The sequence below is a fragment of the Oryza glaberrima genome, chromosome 8 (assembly GCF_000147395.1).
Source record: "Oryza glaberrima chromosome 8, OglaRS2, whole genome shotgun sequence".
Taxonomy (NCBI): domain Eukaryota; kingdom Viridiplantae; phylum Streptophyta; class Magnoliopsida; order Poales; family Poaceae; genus Oryza; species Oryza glaberrima.
The window spans coordinates 949,881-966,861 of NC_068333.1; the positions used below are offsets into that span (position 1 = coordinate 949,881).

General features: G+C 44.7%; 2 protein-coding genes across 2 annotated transcripts; both read right to left on the reverse strand.

The window, feature by feature from the left end:
• Positions 1-795: 795 nt before the first annotated feature.
• Positions 796-2,588, reverse strand: LOC127781430 (40S ribosomal protein S13-2). The gene is made up of 5 exons (XM_052308384.1): positions 2,463-2,588; positions 2,286-2,358; positions 2,030-2,168; positions 1,754-1,940; positions 796-1,050 (listed from the first exon to the last, which is right to left on the reverse strand). Exons 1-5 carry the CDS (start codon positions 2,483-2,485, stop codon positions 1,017-1,019), a joined length of 456 nt encoding a protein of 151 aa, XP_052164344.1. The 5' UTR covers positions 2,486-2,588; the 3' UTR covers positions 796-1,016.
• Positions 2,589-7,285: 4,697 nt separating this feature from the next.
• On the reverse strand, positions 7,286-8,237 carry LOC127781432 (probable calcium-binding protein CML7). The gene has a single exon (XM_052308386.1). The coding sequence runs from the start codon at positions 8,076-8,078 to the stop codon at positions 7,632-7,634; it is 447 nt and encodes a 148-aa protein (XP_052164346.1). The 5' UTR covers positions 8,079-8,237; the 3' UTR covers positions 7,286-7,631.
• Positions 8,238-16,981: the final 8,744 nt, after the last annotated feature.

A 16,981-nucleotide genomic window follows, 5' to 3' on the forward strand; every position in this document is an offset into this window, starting at 1 on the left:
TAGATACATAATACAAGCAATATGGCAACCACAACGTTCTTGATCGTTGATTTCAGTCTCGACCTGGACGCAGCAGTAGTCATGGATTTTCCACAATAGCAAACGCTATTTAGAAACTTATTACATGTGACTCGAGGAGATGGCATAATGGGGAGGAAGGAAGATAAGCAATATTGGCTCATGAGACAGTTGATTATGAAATCAATTATTGATTCATAGCGTATCGGCTAGAGCATGTTAAAGATTAACTATCTTGGTTGAGTATTGCAGCATTGAGTCGAAGCGTAAAACAGCCCAAACCGTATTGACAGTTAAAAGGTATTGCATATTTCAATTTTCTGGCAAAAGTTAGCAGTTCACATGATCATCGGTGTTGCAACAGTACATTATGAGATCACAGGTGGAGACTTTGACGTATCAGATGATGCAAAGACAATGATGCTATGAGATGACACCAACGAAGAGGATAAGAGAGCGGAAAAGCGCGAGGGAGCACGTATTTTGGTCTAGCCGAGTTTGCTTAAACACCAAAAGAAAAACACCTTCAATAAAAAGTGAAAAAACACTTATCCAAACCTAATCTGTTGCAGCGTGAGTGAACCAATCGACAAATAGTCGCACAAATAAGATATTCATAGCACCGGATTTCTCTCACAAATATTGTGAAAAGTTCTATGAGAAGCGCTTGAGAGCAAATTAGCCTCGATCAACCAGAATTATGAACTAACATCGTACGATGAGTTCAAACACAATACCAAAGTACGGGATAGAGCTGGATGCAAACGATGCCGAACATTATGGTAAGGTAACAGCTAATTGTAAATAACAAAATACCGATGCATGTTTAACAGACAGAATTGTGAAACCAAAAATGGTTTATAGGATCCCCCGAGTAAACATAGAAAAACTTGCAGTTTCTTGTCCACGTCTAACTCGCTCCAAACTCAAAGCAGTACATAAATTGATTTCTAGAACCAGGTCCATATCGAAGCATCTAAGAGCACGCCAGTGTTCTCTTAGGCCACCAGAGTGCTGGCCGTGGTTGACTCACTGCATAAAAATAATTGTTGTTAGCAGCTATTAAGGGAGATTACGAGAATCAACTAGTTATCAAACACACATGTTGTGAATAGCTTTAACTAAATTAAGAGATAAAAAGCAATTAACAAAGTGACCAGGTTAATTAGGCCAGTATTCCAAAGAGACAAATTTAGTAAAAAAAAGAACTAAGAAAGGAAATCACTGTTAGTGTATAAGTTGGGCTAAACGAGAATGCACCATAGATGCAGACAGCACACCTAAGACAACAGATTATATAGCAAGTGAAATTTAGCTTGGAAAAACATGTACTCTATTATACTTGTTGATTCTGATATATATATACAGTGTAGCCAACATCATTTCACAAAAGATTGGCCTAAGTGAACTCATAGTAGTCTCACAACTCATGTTATTATGTCATTCTCAATAGTAATCAGGCAATAATATCACAACAAAGGAACAGCTAACTAGTTATTCAAGACCAATTCCACATGGATTCATCAGGCACATACGAATTCAACGGAAAGTGTGATAAGGTCTCACAGGTAACCATCATCACACACTGCTTATGCCCATTAATTAAGTACAACTATCTACGACCATTTCTAGTTTTCACAGCACAGACTACTTTAAAATCGTACTACATACATAGCATAATCAAAGAATTGTAGGAACAACAAGAGGAAATGGCCATATGGGCAATGTGACTTACTACTTCCAGGTGGGTGGGAGCTTCTTTGTGCGCTTATAGTAGCGGGCGAGGCGGTGGATCCTGCTCTCAACAAGAATAAGCCTGAACTTGGAGTCCTTGTCCTTCCTGTTCCTCTCCAAGTGCTTCCTAATAGCAACAGCCTTCTTGATCAAGAAGTATAGGTCCTCCGGGATCTCCGGGGCAAGCCCTACCCACCAATCAAACCACACAAATCATCAGCACACAAACGCACGGTGCATCAATCAATGGAAGAAATCACAGGGAGGGAGATCTCACCGTGGGCCTTGAGGATGCGGAGGATCTTGCTGCCGGTGACGCTCTTGACGAGGGGGATTCCGTGCTGGTCACGGAGCACCACGCCGATCTGCGACGGCATCTGACCCTTCTTCGCGGCCTTCATGATCATCTCCTCCACCTACGATACGAACCAACCAACCCAACGGAGTCAGAATCCGGAAACCCCCCACCCCACAAATCGAACCAAATGGAAGAGAGCCAATCGAGAGAGGGAGAGGAAGGAGAAGGCACCCACATCGGAGGCGGCGGTCTTGAGCCAGCTCGGGGGAGTCCTCTTGTACGGCAGCGCCGACGACGAGATACCCTTCCTGCACCACCGCACCGCAGCGCAGCCGCCGCCATTAGACCAGAGAGGAGAAACCACTAGAGCCAAACAATTACACGCCGGAGAAGAGGGAGAGAGGGGGATTACCCGCGGCTGTGCATGCGCCCCATGGCGGCGTCGAGGGGTTTAGCTCCGGCGACGGCGGGCGGCGGCGGCGGCGGCGGCGCGCGAGGGCGAGAGGGGCGCGAGCGGGCGGTAGGATGGAGAGGTGCGGGCTAGGGTTTTGGGGTGCTACTTATAGTGCGCTGGCGGCGCTGGGGATGGGATGCTAGGGCTGCGCCATTATGGGCCGGGCCATCGCGCGTTAAGGCCCATTGCGTGAGATGTTTCAGCCCAGTAAGCGCCTAATCTTGGAGGCTCCTTTTTATTATTTTGGAAATGGAGTATCTATAAAAAAACCGTCGAAGTATAATTACATTGTAACGGCGTAGAGGCGGACGTGGTCGAGGAGGGGCGGGAGGTGGAGGAGCACAAGCCCCAGTAGGTCCGTCGGGAGATCTTGCCACTACGGTGATGGCTGATGCGCCGCTGCCATCCTCCTCCTTCTCCTCGTCGGCAGCGGTGGCGTGGAGCGTGAACAGGAGGCAGCCGCAGACGGGGCCGGCGGCAGCCAGGGCAGCGGGTGGAGCGCGAGCAAGAGGTGGCCATGCGTGAGGCGGCAAAGGCGCTCCGTATCAGGGGCGATTTTGCCATTTCAAAAAATTTATCACCTATTTTGACTTGGAAATTATAAAATATTATCTCCGGTGTCGTATAGCCAATTCTATATGAATGTGGATAATGCTAGAAAGTCTTATAATATAAAACGGAGGGAGTAGAAGGTATCATAAACCCCATGGATCAGGAACATGATTGAACTCACATCAATTAAGTCAAATAAGTCTTAAACGAAGGCTACCATGATGGTTCATGAGCCTTAGAGATCTTGGCAGAGATGCAAATGCTTAGGGGGAGATATTAAGCATATAGTAGAGTTTCCACGTAAACGAAAAGCTGAATACAAGAGGATTGGGAAAGTTGTAAATTGATTGTGGAGTTTCAAGTAAATGGAAAACATCCAGGTATTACTGTACGAACAATTAGCATTATGCATGAGAAAAAGGAGTATCTAAACTCTGAACAAGAACTGCAGCGTGGGACTTTTTTTTTACTAAAAAAGCACATTATCAACAGATTAGCACAATTAATTGGTGAAATCAATTTAGTGGAAGAATAAAAGTACCCAATGTAACTAAACAACCATCAGTGTTGCATGGAAGTGGAATTATGGGAATACTTCCCATTTCACTAGATTATAGCTCTGTGAGTGAAATGGGGGGCAAATCAATGACCATTCAAAAAGCAATTTCTGTTTAATTGATATAGTTCTACTGGATTACTCACTGTTAAAGCTGGACCAACATATTCAAGAAATATGTTTCATGACAGGAGAAATGCTCCAACGAAATTAAGCCATGTTTCTTGTATCACACGCAAATCGAGCTAGGCTGATGTAATTCCTTTTTTTTTTTGCATATATTACCGTGCAATTCTTTTTACATTGTGCCAAGGCACCATAGTTAAAACTTCAGAGCAAAGAATGAATAAACGCTGTGCTGTGCAGCGTGCACGACGGCAGCAGCAGAATGTGATTCCAGAATCAACGAAAAAGATAGCCAGTGCCGAAGCTCATGCATCTAGCTGCCAAACAAATCTGCTGACTTAGAAAACATCAGACAGGGCAACAAGCAGCTCACCTACAGCTTGATCCTTGAATGTAAGACAGTTGCTAGGAGCCAATGCTTGATTTGATCTACTTCATATAGATGTTAATGAATCTAGACACATATGAATATCTAGATTCATTAACATCTTTATAAATGTGGACAATGCTAGAAAATCTTACATTGTATAACGGAGTGGGTGGTAGATATCCAATGCATGGGCTTGCACATTTATGAGACAGATGAATCGGAGCGTGCATCTTATTAGTATGGAGCATGAATAGTGCATTTTGCTTTTTCATTCAGCTTTGTTAGGCACAAGGGAACCTACTGTTCATTAGTTATTTTCTCTCACCAGCACATGTCAGCAGAACTTATCTAAAAGTTAAAAGAGCTTGTATTTCCTATATCCAACTAAATCCGCATTTATGATCTCTTTAAATCTGCTCTTTTAGCTGCCAAAAGGATAGTAACAATTTTCCATGTCTAAACTAATAATGTGTTGTGCTGGGCCAAGGAACCCACCAATATCTCAGTTTGCTAGAAGGTATAAAAAACCCCATGGATCAGGAACAGGATTTAACCTATATGAACAAAGTCAAAGGTCTTAAACAAAGGTTACAAAGATGGTTCATAAGCCTTAGAGATCTTGATAGGGATTAAAATGTTTTTTTTTTTGGGGGGGGGGGGGGGGGATATTAAGCATATCTGATTGGGAAAGATGTAAATTATTTGTGAAGTTTTTTCACGTAAATGGAAAACCCCCAGTTATTACTGTAGTAGCAATCTAGCATCATGCTTGAACAAAAGGAGAACTGCAGCATGGGACTAAATAAATTATTACTAAAAAAGCACATTATCAACAGACTAGTGGAAGAATAAAAGAAACCAACGTAACTAAAACAATAACCGGTATTGCAGGGAAGTAGAACCATGGGAATATTTCCCATTCCACTACACTAGCTCTGTGAGTGAAATGGGAACAAACCAATGACCACTCAAAAATCACTTTCTGTTTAATTGATAAAGTTCACTGATTACTCACTGTTAAAGCCAGACCAACATATTCATCATAAATATGTTTCATGAAAGAATAAATGTTCCAACGAAATTAAACCATGTTTCTTGTATCACAAGCAAATCGAGCTAGGCTAATGTAATTCCTTTTTTTTTATGTGTGTATATTACTAATTAATTGATTATATTAACTTGCAGCTTGAAACATGGCCAAATTTGAAGCACAACATTACCATTGTGGGCGACAATACATTAATTGAAGGCCCCCTTGTCAATGATCCCATAGTATTAATCAGCGAGCTGAAATATGAACAGAAAATGCCAATACTAAAATCAGGTAATGAGATAGGTCCTACTGCTCCGTGGAAATTTAAGTTTTCAGGAACGATAGGATGTAAACAATTACGACGATCATAGTAACATCAAAATGCCACAAATCACGCCATCTGTTTTGTGATAATAAGGAAACAAGCATGGCCATACACCAGATTCACATATTTTGGATGATTGATAGATCCACAATTTACATTGCAGAGAGCGAAACAAAGCATCATTAATCATATCCATCCATCAATCGATTAATCATACCACTATACAGACCCTAGATTATCCAAATCACACCGAAAAGAAAGCACAAAACGAAGTAGGAGGGAGCAAGCAAAGCGTAAATGAAAATAAAGAGAGATCACATGATAGGTAAGGAAACAACAGACCAGAGAGTTATTGTGTGTCAAAACTGTGGATCCTGAGAAGAGGAGGGGGAGTAGAAAAACAGAAACTATGAACATGAACAGTGCATTTTTCTTTTCATTCAGTTTTATTTTGCACAAGGGAACCTACTGTTCATTACTTCTTTTCTCTCACCGGCACATGTAAACAAAACTTGTCTAAAAGTTAAAAGAGCTTGTATATCCTATATCCAACTAAGTCTACATCTATGATCTCTTTACATCCTGAACTCCACAGGCTATTTTAGTTGTCAAGGGGAGAGTAACAATTGTCCATGACTAAACTTAATGTATTTTGTTGGGCCAATGAATCCACCAATATCTCAGTTTTCTAGATGGTTATGAATCCACCAGTATCTCAGTTTTCTAGAAGGTATCGCAAACCACATGGATAAGCAACAGATCGAGTTAATATCAATTACAAACAAGGTCTTAAACGAAGGTTACCAAGGTGGTTTACGAGTTGTAGAGATTTTGACAGGGATGCAAATGCTTGGAGGGAAGATATTAAGGACATAGCAGAGTTCCCGTGATTGAAAAGCCAGATAAGAGAGGAATGAGGAAAGATGTAAATTAATTGTGGAGTTTCAAGTGAAATGGAAAACTTACAGGTATTACTGTATTAGCAATCTAGCATCATGCTTGTAAAAAGGAGTATCTAAACTCTAAACAAGAATGGCAGCATGGGACTAATATGATTTTACAATTTTACTAGACAGGCTCATTATCAGAAGACTAACACTATTGATTGGTGAAATCGGTTTAGTGGAAGAATAAACGAACCCAATGAAGCTAAAACAACCATCGGTCTTGCAGGGAGGTAGAACTATGGGAATATTTCCAATATCACTAGATTATAGCTTTGTGTATCAGAAAAGGACAATCTAAACAAGAACAGTGAAATAGGAGCAAATCAATGACCACTCATGGAGTACTTTATGTTTAATCGATAGAGTTCTACTGGATTACTCACTGTTAAAGCTGAAATATATTTCTTGAAAGAAATGCTCCAACAAAACTAAACCATGTTTCCTGCATCACAAGCAAATCGAGCGGTAATGTAATTGCTTCTTCTGCATATATTATTACATAATTGATTATACTAACTGGTAGCTTAAAACATGGCTAAATTTGAAATGCAACATTACCGTTGCGGGCGACAGTACATTAAATGATCCATAGTATTAACCAACAAGTTGAAATACAAATGGAAACAAAAAAACTGCCAATGTACTCCCTCCGTTTCACAAAGTAAGTCATTCTAGCATTTCCCACATTCATATTGATGTTAAATTAACATCAATATGAATGTGGGAAATGCTAGAATGACTTACTTTGTGAAACGGAGGAAGTAATAACTAAAATCCGGCAATGAGATAGGTCCTACAGCTCCCTGGAAATTGAAGTTTTCAGGAATGTGGTAGGATGTAGTAAACAATTGCAGTGATAATAGTAACATCAATAAGCCACAAATCACGTCATTTCTTTTCCGATAATAAGCCAGATCCACATATTTTGAATGATAGATAGATCCACAATTTACATTGCAGTATTGAACAGAGCGAAACGCAAAGCATCATTAATCAGATCCATCCATCAATCGATTAATCACACCATTATCCAAACCCTAGGTTGTCCAAATCACACCGGAATGAAAACACAAAATAGAGAGCAAGCAAAGCACAAATCAGGAGAGATCACATGATAGGTAAGGAAACGACAAGCAAGAGAGAGTTATTATGTGTCAAACTGTGGATCCTGAGAGGGGGAGAGAGAGGGAGAGAGGGGAGAAAACCAGAAATGACAAATTATTTGGCGACGATGCGGCGGATGAAGTCGTCGTAGCGGATGGTGCCGTCGGGGGCGACGTCGACCTCGCGGATCCACTCGTCGAACTCGTGGGGCTCAAGCTTCTCGCCGATGGAGGTGAGGACGTGGCGGAGGTCGGCGACGGAGACGGTGCCGGAGGCGTCCTTGTCGAGGACGCGGAAGGCGTCGCGGAGCGGGCGGTCGAAGGGCTCGGGGCGGAGGTGGGCGCGCATGAGGTCGAGGAAGCGCGGGAAGTCGAAGGGCGCGGTGAGCTTCTCCTGCGCGGCGATGTCGCGGAGCTGCGCCTGGGTGGGGTTCCCGCCGAGGGAGCGCATCAGGACGCCGAGCTCCGACGGCGCGATCCGGCCGTCGCCGTCGGTGTCGAAGAGGGAGAACGCCTCCCGCATCGACGCCACCTGCTCCTCGCTCAGCTCCTTCCCCCCCATGATCCGATCCGATCCGATTCGGTGGGGATCTCGCCGCCGGAGATGGAGATGGAGATGGAGATGGAGGTGAGGAGATCTCGCGGTGGCTGCGTGCGCTTCTCCTCCTCAGCTGCGCGTCTGCCTCTTTGCGCGTTGCGCTTGCTGTGGTGGGGAACAAAGTGGGGGATCGATCTCGCGAGGGCGAGGAGGAACGTGGGGTTGGTGATGCGGCCGCTGGTGGGCCGTCAATCTCACATCCGGCCCAGCATGCCGTCATCTCGATGGGCTTCCTCCATTCAGGCCCATCAACGTGTTTAGGCTGGAAATTTACAGGCCCATCAAGTAAAGGCGGGACAGTTTTCAGTTGGGAATAAGTTCACTTTAGCTCCCTCCAGTAAAGGTTGGATATGATCGGAATGGTTCACTTTGACTCCTTTAAAAGTTACCTGAATCTAATCCGTAACCCTGAACCGCAAAACCAGATATCTTGACCCTCTAAACTGTTAAAACCAGTACAATCTGACTCCCTCGGCGGTTTTGCAGAGCGGTTTCGCTGACATGGCACTTTACGTGGTGGTGTTGTCACGCCCGGAATTTCTATCCAAAATTCCAAACGCTTACATGTGTATGAACCCTCGTCCAGGAATCAGCCGAGGCACACAATAACAAATTGATAATAGAGTACAATTATTACTCTAATTAATAAGCGAATAAAATGTCATTACAGAGGTAGATAGTTCCTCTCAATCAATAAAGATCTAAGCAGCGGAAAATAAGATAAACGGCGCAGACGACTCCACTCCACAGGCAGTTTGACCAGGGCTACACCTAATCCTCCACACCATCAGCATCACTGTAGAGCTCCTCCTCTGATGAATGATTGCAAGGTGAGTATATGACATACTCAGCAAGCCACGCAGCAAATATACAAGTGCACAGGATAACAAAGGACGGCATAGTAGGGTTTCATTTGCATAAACAGCATTTAATAAACATTTCAGAATTTAATAAAACAGATAAGTAATAATTAAACAATATTAATCCAACGCTATACAACATACCCTGTTGCATAGGTCCAACCATTCTGAACAACCAACCCGGCTGCACAGTTCTATCTCCAAACCAGGAATATACCATTCTAATTAGGAGCTAATCAAATTATTACCAGTTATAGCATCTTTCATTATGATGAGAGGTGTGAGACTAATCACGAAAGACATTGTTAGACCCGCCCATAACCGCGGGCACGGCTATTCGAATAGTTTTACTCTGGCCAGAGGTGTACCACTGTACCCACAAGACACAGCCCCACAACATGTCACCATGTGCCTCAATACCACCACGGTACCTCAGAAAGGAGCTGTGATAGTACCCCTCGCACAACACAATCCACCACAGCGCACCGTTCCTGGATCATAATCACCCCCTTATAAACAAGGCATGGACTCCCCAGCGACCCCCGTGGGCTTATCTCCGCCACTTCTCAGTCTGGTGCCCCGCAACGAACCATGCTATACAAAAGTTAAAACCGTTGCCCACGCTGGCTTGTGGTTGGCACGGTTAATGTTTCACAACCGAAACTCGTGAACCGGTCCTTAATTGTCATGAGCACGACCATCAAAACCATGTGCTCACAACCCACCATTATCAGGTTTTAGTTGGCAAATCAATTAATTAACTAATCATGATTAACCATCATGAGCTATCATTAAGCCATCATTAAATATTAGTGAATTAAAAGTTATCCCAATAGTGTGCTAATGTTTCTAAGCATGGCTAAGCAATCACATCTAATATCTAGCTGAACCAATATATAAAGCTCAACTAGTCAATTTATAATAACCCAAGGTATCAAGGAATAAAGTAATCAAGAACAAAGGGGCTATAACAAACCATAGGTTAACTCCACCCAATGACATTCGAAAATAAATGCAATAGTTGAATAGAAACAATAGCTTCAAACGGGATCAACATGCTCAAAGGGTCGTTTGGGATCTGTGTGACTTGCCTTGCTGGCCTCGGAACTCTTCAAATTCTTCTCCTGCGAAAACGGACTCTCCGGAAACGTCGTAATCTAAAGAGAAAAGAGCAAAATCACCCAAACAGCACATAAACAAGCATGAACAATACATGTGGATATTTTTAACATGTAAATCTCAATTTTAGAAAAATTTAGAAACTTGAACCAACTAAATCCGAGCTAAGATGAATTAGTTATGAATTTTCAAAGATTAAATCGGATTAAAACACTTATATGGATTTTGATTGAATTATGACGCAATAATGAATTATTTTTGAAAAGGAAAAGAGGATTTATTGCGTCAGCGGCTAGGGTTTGCGGTGGACCGAGTGCACGGCGGCGGTTCACGAGATTGGACGGCCGAGATCGATCCATCCAAAACGAACGGTCGAGATCGACCGGTCCACGGCCGGATCACGGCGGACGGCATCGATGACGTCGGCGATGACGTCACCACCGGCGGCGACCGAACCGCGCGAGCTCGCCGGCGAACCACGGCACGACAGCGCGAACGGAAAGCCTCTACGGGTTGCGGGCGGCACGGCGAACTCATCGGCGACCAAAGCGACGGCGGACGATGACCGGACGACGTCGGCGACGAGGAAGAAGCGGCGGCAACCTTCGGCTGGACGACGGTGACGGAGTTCCGGCGGTCGACAGCGACGGCGGAGGGGCGGACGAGGACGGCGACGCGACGGCGACCACGACGGCGGCCTTCCCGAGCGACGGCGACGACCGGAGCGACGGCGGCGCACGGCTGGAGCGACGGCGGCGACGGCGGCGCTAAGCTACACGGTGCTAGGGCGCTACGGGCGGCGAGAGACGAAGGCGAGGGTGGCGACGGGTAGCGGAGACACCGGGGATCCTTTTAAAGGGGCAAGGAGGCGGCGGCGAAGGCCCACGGCGACCGGCGACGCGAAGGAAAGGTTAGGGTTCGGGAGAGAGAGACGAATCCGATTCGAGATCGAATCCTCCGCTTTCCAAACGATTTTAGCCGATGATTCCAAAAGAGAAAAGATAGAGGAGATCGAGAAGATCATTTCCCCTCTATCGATTTCATCGGAAACGGAAAGGATCGGCCGGATTGGAATGGCGGCGGCGGCGCGGCGCGGCTAGGGTTTCGTCGGGAGGAAGACGACGACCCTGACAGGCGGGCCCCACCTGTCAGCGAGCGGACGCGCGCGCGAGCGGCGGCTGCGGGCCGGCTTGGGCCGAGGAGGAGAGAGAGAAGGTTTTGGGCCGACTTTCGGCCCAAAGCCAAAAGAGACTTTTTAAAACCTTTTTCAATTTAAATTATTCATGAAATGCAATTCCATTTATTAAAAATACTTCCTTAGCTCAAATAAATCCCAGAAAAATCTAGGAATTATAGAATTAAGCAAAGTATTTAATGAAATTTTATCTGGCCCCACTTTATATTGGAATTTATTATTTAAAATTAGATCTTCTCTTCAAGACTTTTAAAATCAATTCTAATAATTCCAATTAAACAACAATTTATATTTTTAGGATTTTTAGGATGTGACAGGTGTTGACCTAGTCTTCGTCACACGTGGCGTTTTGACGTGGCGCTTATGTGGCAGTAGAATTAAAAATTATATATGGGACACATTTGTCATTCAAAAACAAATCGTGGGGCCCACCTATTCTCTCATCCCCTTCTTCCTCCTCTCTCTCTCTTTCTTTCTCTTTCTTTCCTCTTCGCCTTTCTGCAGGGTAGGTGAGACCTGAAGCGGCGGCGGGCAGGAGGGTGGGTGCTGGAGCGGCCTCCATCGCTGCCTCCTCCCAAACCCTCCCTTCCCCCGTAGCCGAAGACGCCGTGGCAAGCGCCATGGCCGCGGCCTCTCTCTCCGACGAGCTAGAGCCCGCAACCGCCCGAACCCGCATCCGATCCATCCCTTCCCTCCCCCATGGCCGAAGATGCCACGGTGGCCGCTATGGCCACGACCTCCCTCTCCGTCGTCCTGAAGTCCGCCACCACCCGCACCTGCATCTGGCGAGCACGTCGTCATGGGCTGGTGTAAGTTCAAGTGCCTTAATTTGGTTTCGGTGATTAATGACAAATATAATTATATGAGACTAACGTTTTTATGAGCCTTTCTTTAACTAGTCTCATTTGGATATGAAAGTAAAAATGATGAGAGGTATGTATTAAACTTCACATATTCTAACTTGGTCTCTCTTGTGGATCCAAAATATAGTGTGAGCTTCCTATTTGATCTTTATTGATTATGTGCATATGCGTTCCTTCATATCCATATGTATGCACATCTTGAGGGGGAGCTTATTCTATATTTTGTTTATTATAAGATTTCTATCTTGATTTGAAATCATTTTTCATCTCATCTCTCTATATTGTTTATATCGGGTTATTATCCATCACCAAAGAGAGAAAAGATTGAAAGATCTTGGATTAAACAATTTGTGTAATTGTTACTTTGGTGATAGATGATAAACCGATGTTTATGGGATTAACCTCTCTTTTGCATAAGTTGTCTACTAGGTTATTTCCCGATAATGAGATGTGGAAGACATGCATTCTTTTGTGATGGACCTTAATCATGACAAGGATGAAATGCATGGAGATAAAACGATATGTACTACTTCTTATCTCCTACTTTTTGATAGGTTCATATATATGATTTCCATGTTATTGATATATAAGTGTGAGACTAATGTTTACTCGAATGTTATCTTATTTAGTCTCATTTACATTGAGAACATGGAGATCATGAAGGTATATGTTTTATGTTGGTCTACATCATTACTACATATGCCTTCTCTATATGTATAGGATAAACCCCCATTGGTCATTCTCTAATTATGCATACACTTGCATCTCTTGTATATTTATTTGTATGCATATATTTAGGGGGAGCAAATCCTATACATTTATTGTGCATGTTCTAGATCCATGTTGTTCACCTATTATTTATATCGGATCTTTGCGCTTGAGCTTGCATACGAGTATATGAAACTTGTGATGTTAATGAATACTCAACAAACATATCCATATCTTTCATATGCAACCGGTTGGTCATTAAGTGAAGGATAACAACCGATTTGTTGAGACTAATGTTCTCCTTTGAGGTGTGAAAAGGAATAGGTCCCACTACGATGAGGCTAATGAATGACACCATGGGTTAGTGGTCACCAAGCCAAGGACATCGTCATGTTGGCAAGAATGAAGTCAAGCTTGTGATGATAATAAAGTCTTGACAAAGGATGGACAAGACCTCGGCATAAACATGGTTCAACCGGATGGTCACAAGTGTTGATCTCGGCTCAAGCTTGACCCCAAGATGGATGGCGCAAGGCAAAGGTATAATGTAGCTAAGAATGTTTTCTTAGTCTTTTCCCGGTCTTGGTGTTTGGTGTAGACCGGATTTGCTAGATAGACGCCGTACTATCAAGAGGGGTCTATGAAGCGAGCTTGTGGATGATCTTGTGCCATATTAGTTCATATGCATGTAGGTGCATTTTGTGGGCTTGTCTAACCAAGTGTGATGAGTTTTCTCAAGTCCTAAACCAAGAGAGAAGTGGGCATGTCCAATAGGAGTGAGTGACATCTTGTGGGTATGTCCGGTGGATATCCTTTGGAGTGTGAGCCCTTTATCCTTGACTTAAGTTGTGTTTCTTGGATGGATTTTTCATGGGTTTGATGGCCCTTTGAATAAGCTTTCCATAGAGTCCAAGAACGCCAAATTCCGAGACCCGAGTCAAGAGATATCGCCGTTTTACTAACGGTCGGTTGAGCTGAAAAGTGACCTGTGGTCTGACCGTGGGCCTTAGGCCGGTCTGACCGGGTCTGTTAGCCGGTCTGACCGGCGTGATAAGGCCGGTCTGACCGGCCCCACTGGTCTGTTGCACTGGTCTGGTTTTTGGTGGCGATACAGAGCCGCCAGAGCCGCAACCGGTCAGACCGAGCCGATGGCGGTCTGACCGAGCCGTGGACGGTCTGACCGGCTACTACACTGCGGTCAGACCGGCCAGGTTGAGTGGGCTCAATGATTACCCTGTAATGGCTAGTTTTCTAGCCGTTACAAAGTAGTCCGGTCTGACCGGCCTCACAACAGTGGTCTGACCGACAGAGCACAAAGTTGGGGATTTCGGTTCCAACGGCTAGTTTTGGTGGTTGGGAGTATATATACCCACTCCCCACCAGCAAGGGTAAGGTTTTGGCACTCCATTGCATTATCTTGAACCCTTGCAAGAGCTCTCACACCCTTGTGCACTTAGTTTATCTAGTGAGGTGTTAGAGAGTGAGTTAAGCCAATCCAAGTGCATTGCTTCATTGTTATAGCTAGTGTGGCACTTGATCATCCTCGGCAAGCATCCTAGACTTGTTACTCTTGGAGGTTGCCGCCTCCTAGACGGCTTGTGGAGGTGTTGCCCGGTGACCTCTCCGAGGAGATTGTAGAGGAGGCCCGGCACCGTTTGTGAGTGGTTTGGAGTTCACCACCTTCGGAGTGAAGGAAGAACTACCCCGAGTGATCGAGGCTTGGGTAGTCCTCTCCGTGGGCCGGCACCCGCCTTACCCACCCCTTGACGAAGGGGGCGTGCGGTGGCTTCGTGGTTGAGCGGTGGAGTTGGGCTCGCCTCAACGGGGATTAGGAAACCGGCGAGTTTCCGAACCTCGGTGAAAAATTTCTTGTCTCTTGTCTCATTTATTTGTTGCATTTACATTTGTGCTATTTACATTCATAGAGACATATTTGAGCCCATATCACTTAGGTTTGCAAAACTTAACTTAGTTGCTTAGTTAACCTTGCACCTCACCTTGCCTAGCAACTTAGGTTAGTTTTGTTTAAGTGCCATTAAGTTTTAAAACCGCCTATTCACCCCCCCTTTAGTCGGCCTCCTCGATCCTACAGCTGGTGGGTCAAGACCGGGCGAGAGCAGGAGAAGGGCTCCTTCGCCTTCCTCGAGCTCAACGACGGCTCCTGCGTCTCCAACCTGCAGGTCCTTGGCGACGCCGCTGTCCATCCGCTTAGGTCACTTCGAGCTCCTCCGCCAATCCTCCAGCCCAATCTCCAGTAGCGGCGACATACCGTTCCCCATTCCCCTAGCCCCCTCTCTAGCGCCGGCAACACGCCAATTCACCATCACCGTCTCCAGCGCCGGTGGCACGCCATTCCCTTAAGAAACACAAAACCACCACCAGGAAGAAAATAACCTTTTTACAATCAACCCTTGTCTCCTCTCCGGCGACAAAGAAGGGGCCATTTGCCAGCGTCGTCGGCATAGCCGAGGACGAAGTAGGGACCTCCCTCGAGCCCCTCCGCCGAGGAGCGCCCTTGCTGCTGCCCGCTTGCCGCCAAGTGGTGCCCTGCTGCCGCCCGCCGCTGACCTCTCCTCCACTTCCTGCAGCAGCGCTGCCTGCCGTCATCGCCTAGCTACATAAGAGAGAATATAGAGAGGAGAAGGAAGGTGAGGGAGGAGAGGATGACAAGTGGGCCCCACATATATACTTTTTAATTCTAATGCCATATAAGCGCCACGTCAACGCCACGTGTGACAAAGACCAAGTCAACACCGCCACGTAGGTGCCACGTCAGCGAAACCGTCCTCCAAAACTGCCGAGGGAGTCAAATTGCACCGGTTTAACAATTTAGAGGTCAAGATATCTGGTTTTGCGATCGAGGGTCACGGATTAGATTCGGGTCACTTTTCAGGGAGTAAAAGTAGACTTATTCTGACATGATTAGTATCTTTCAACTGAAAAACCGCTGAGGGAGTCGTTTCATACATTTTTAATATAGTTGAAAGATATGTTATACCCGATTATACGGTGAGGGAGTCGTTTCATACATTTTTAATATAGTTGAAAGATATGTTATACCCGGTTATACGGTCGAGGGATATAAATCATGTTGGAACAATGGTGGAACCAAATCCAACAACATATTTGAGGGAGTCTAATTGGATTAGTTTCTTTTCAGTTGTACACTTGTACTGCATCAGCAATTCAGCATATGCAGGTCAGGAGGCGTACGTGCACTCTGTATATCCTCCATGGGCCATAGCAATTCGACCTGCAAGGCTTGCAAAAGTGCAAAACCAGATGAGAGTAATCTGTAATCACCTTCGTTTTCGTGTGACTGACATATGGAAGCTTTTCCCTTTTTACTTTAACCTTTTGGATCTGCACAGTCACAGAGCAGCATGGGGCCCATTGATCAGTAAATTAATGGCGTTTTTTGACTCACCGTCGCGTTTGAAGACATGGCATACAACATGATGCATTTAGTTACAGGAATAATGAGTGTTACTGCTGCTCCAGTACGAGTTACAACTGTGCCGTGTTGTGTGAACGACGACCTGACGAATTCGTTGTTTCCTTTGTCCGTTGCTCATACCAGTTTGCATGATCCACCAACCAGGACAGTGTTGGATCAGTGGAAGACAGAAAATTTCAGCTCCGACAGTGTTCTCTTCCTTCACTGCTTCCCTGTAGTGCCGAACTTACTTCAGACATGTCTGGAACAAGCTATACGCAAAGACAAGAGGGGGCTTGTTTTTTCTCAAAATTTAGCAACACCAGAATTTAGATGGGTTGACAGCTATTGCCAAGTTTTGGTAGAATAAACCAATGCAATGTTACCAAAAATTCTCAGGCATTACCAACGTCTGATAATAAACTAAATGAATTCACTTATTTGTTAGTTTTACTCAACAATGGTACTTTCTCTTTTTCACGTAATAGCATATTTTGGGTTTTAAATAGATTCATGTATGGATTTATGTGCAAGTGCTTTATATATGTGCGATAATTCATATGAATACTAGTGAATCTAAGGAAGGAATAGAGGGGCTAAAATTCATATGGAACAGAGCAAGTATGGTTTAAAATGACACCACATTAAATGAATTGTTCCTTCCAAATTATCGAGCACCAACTTTT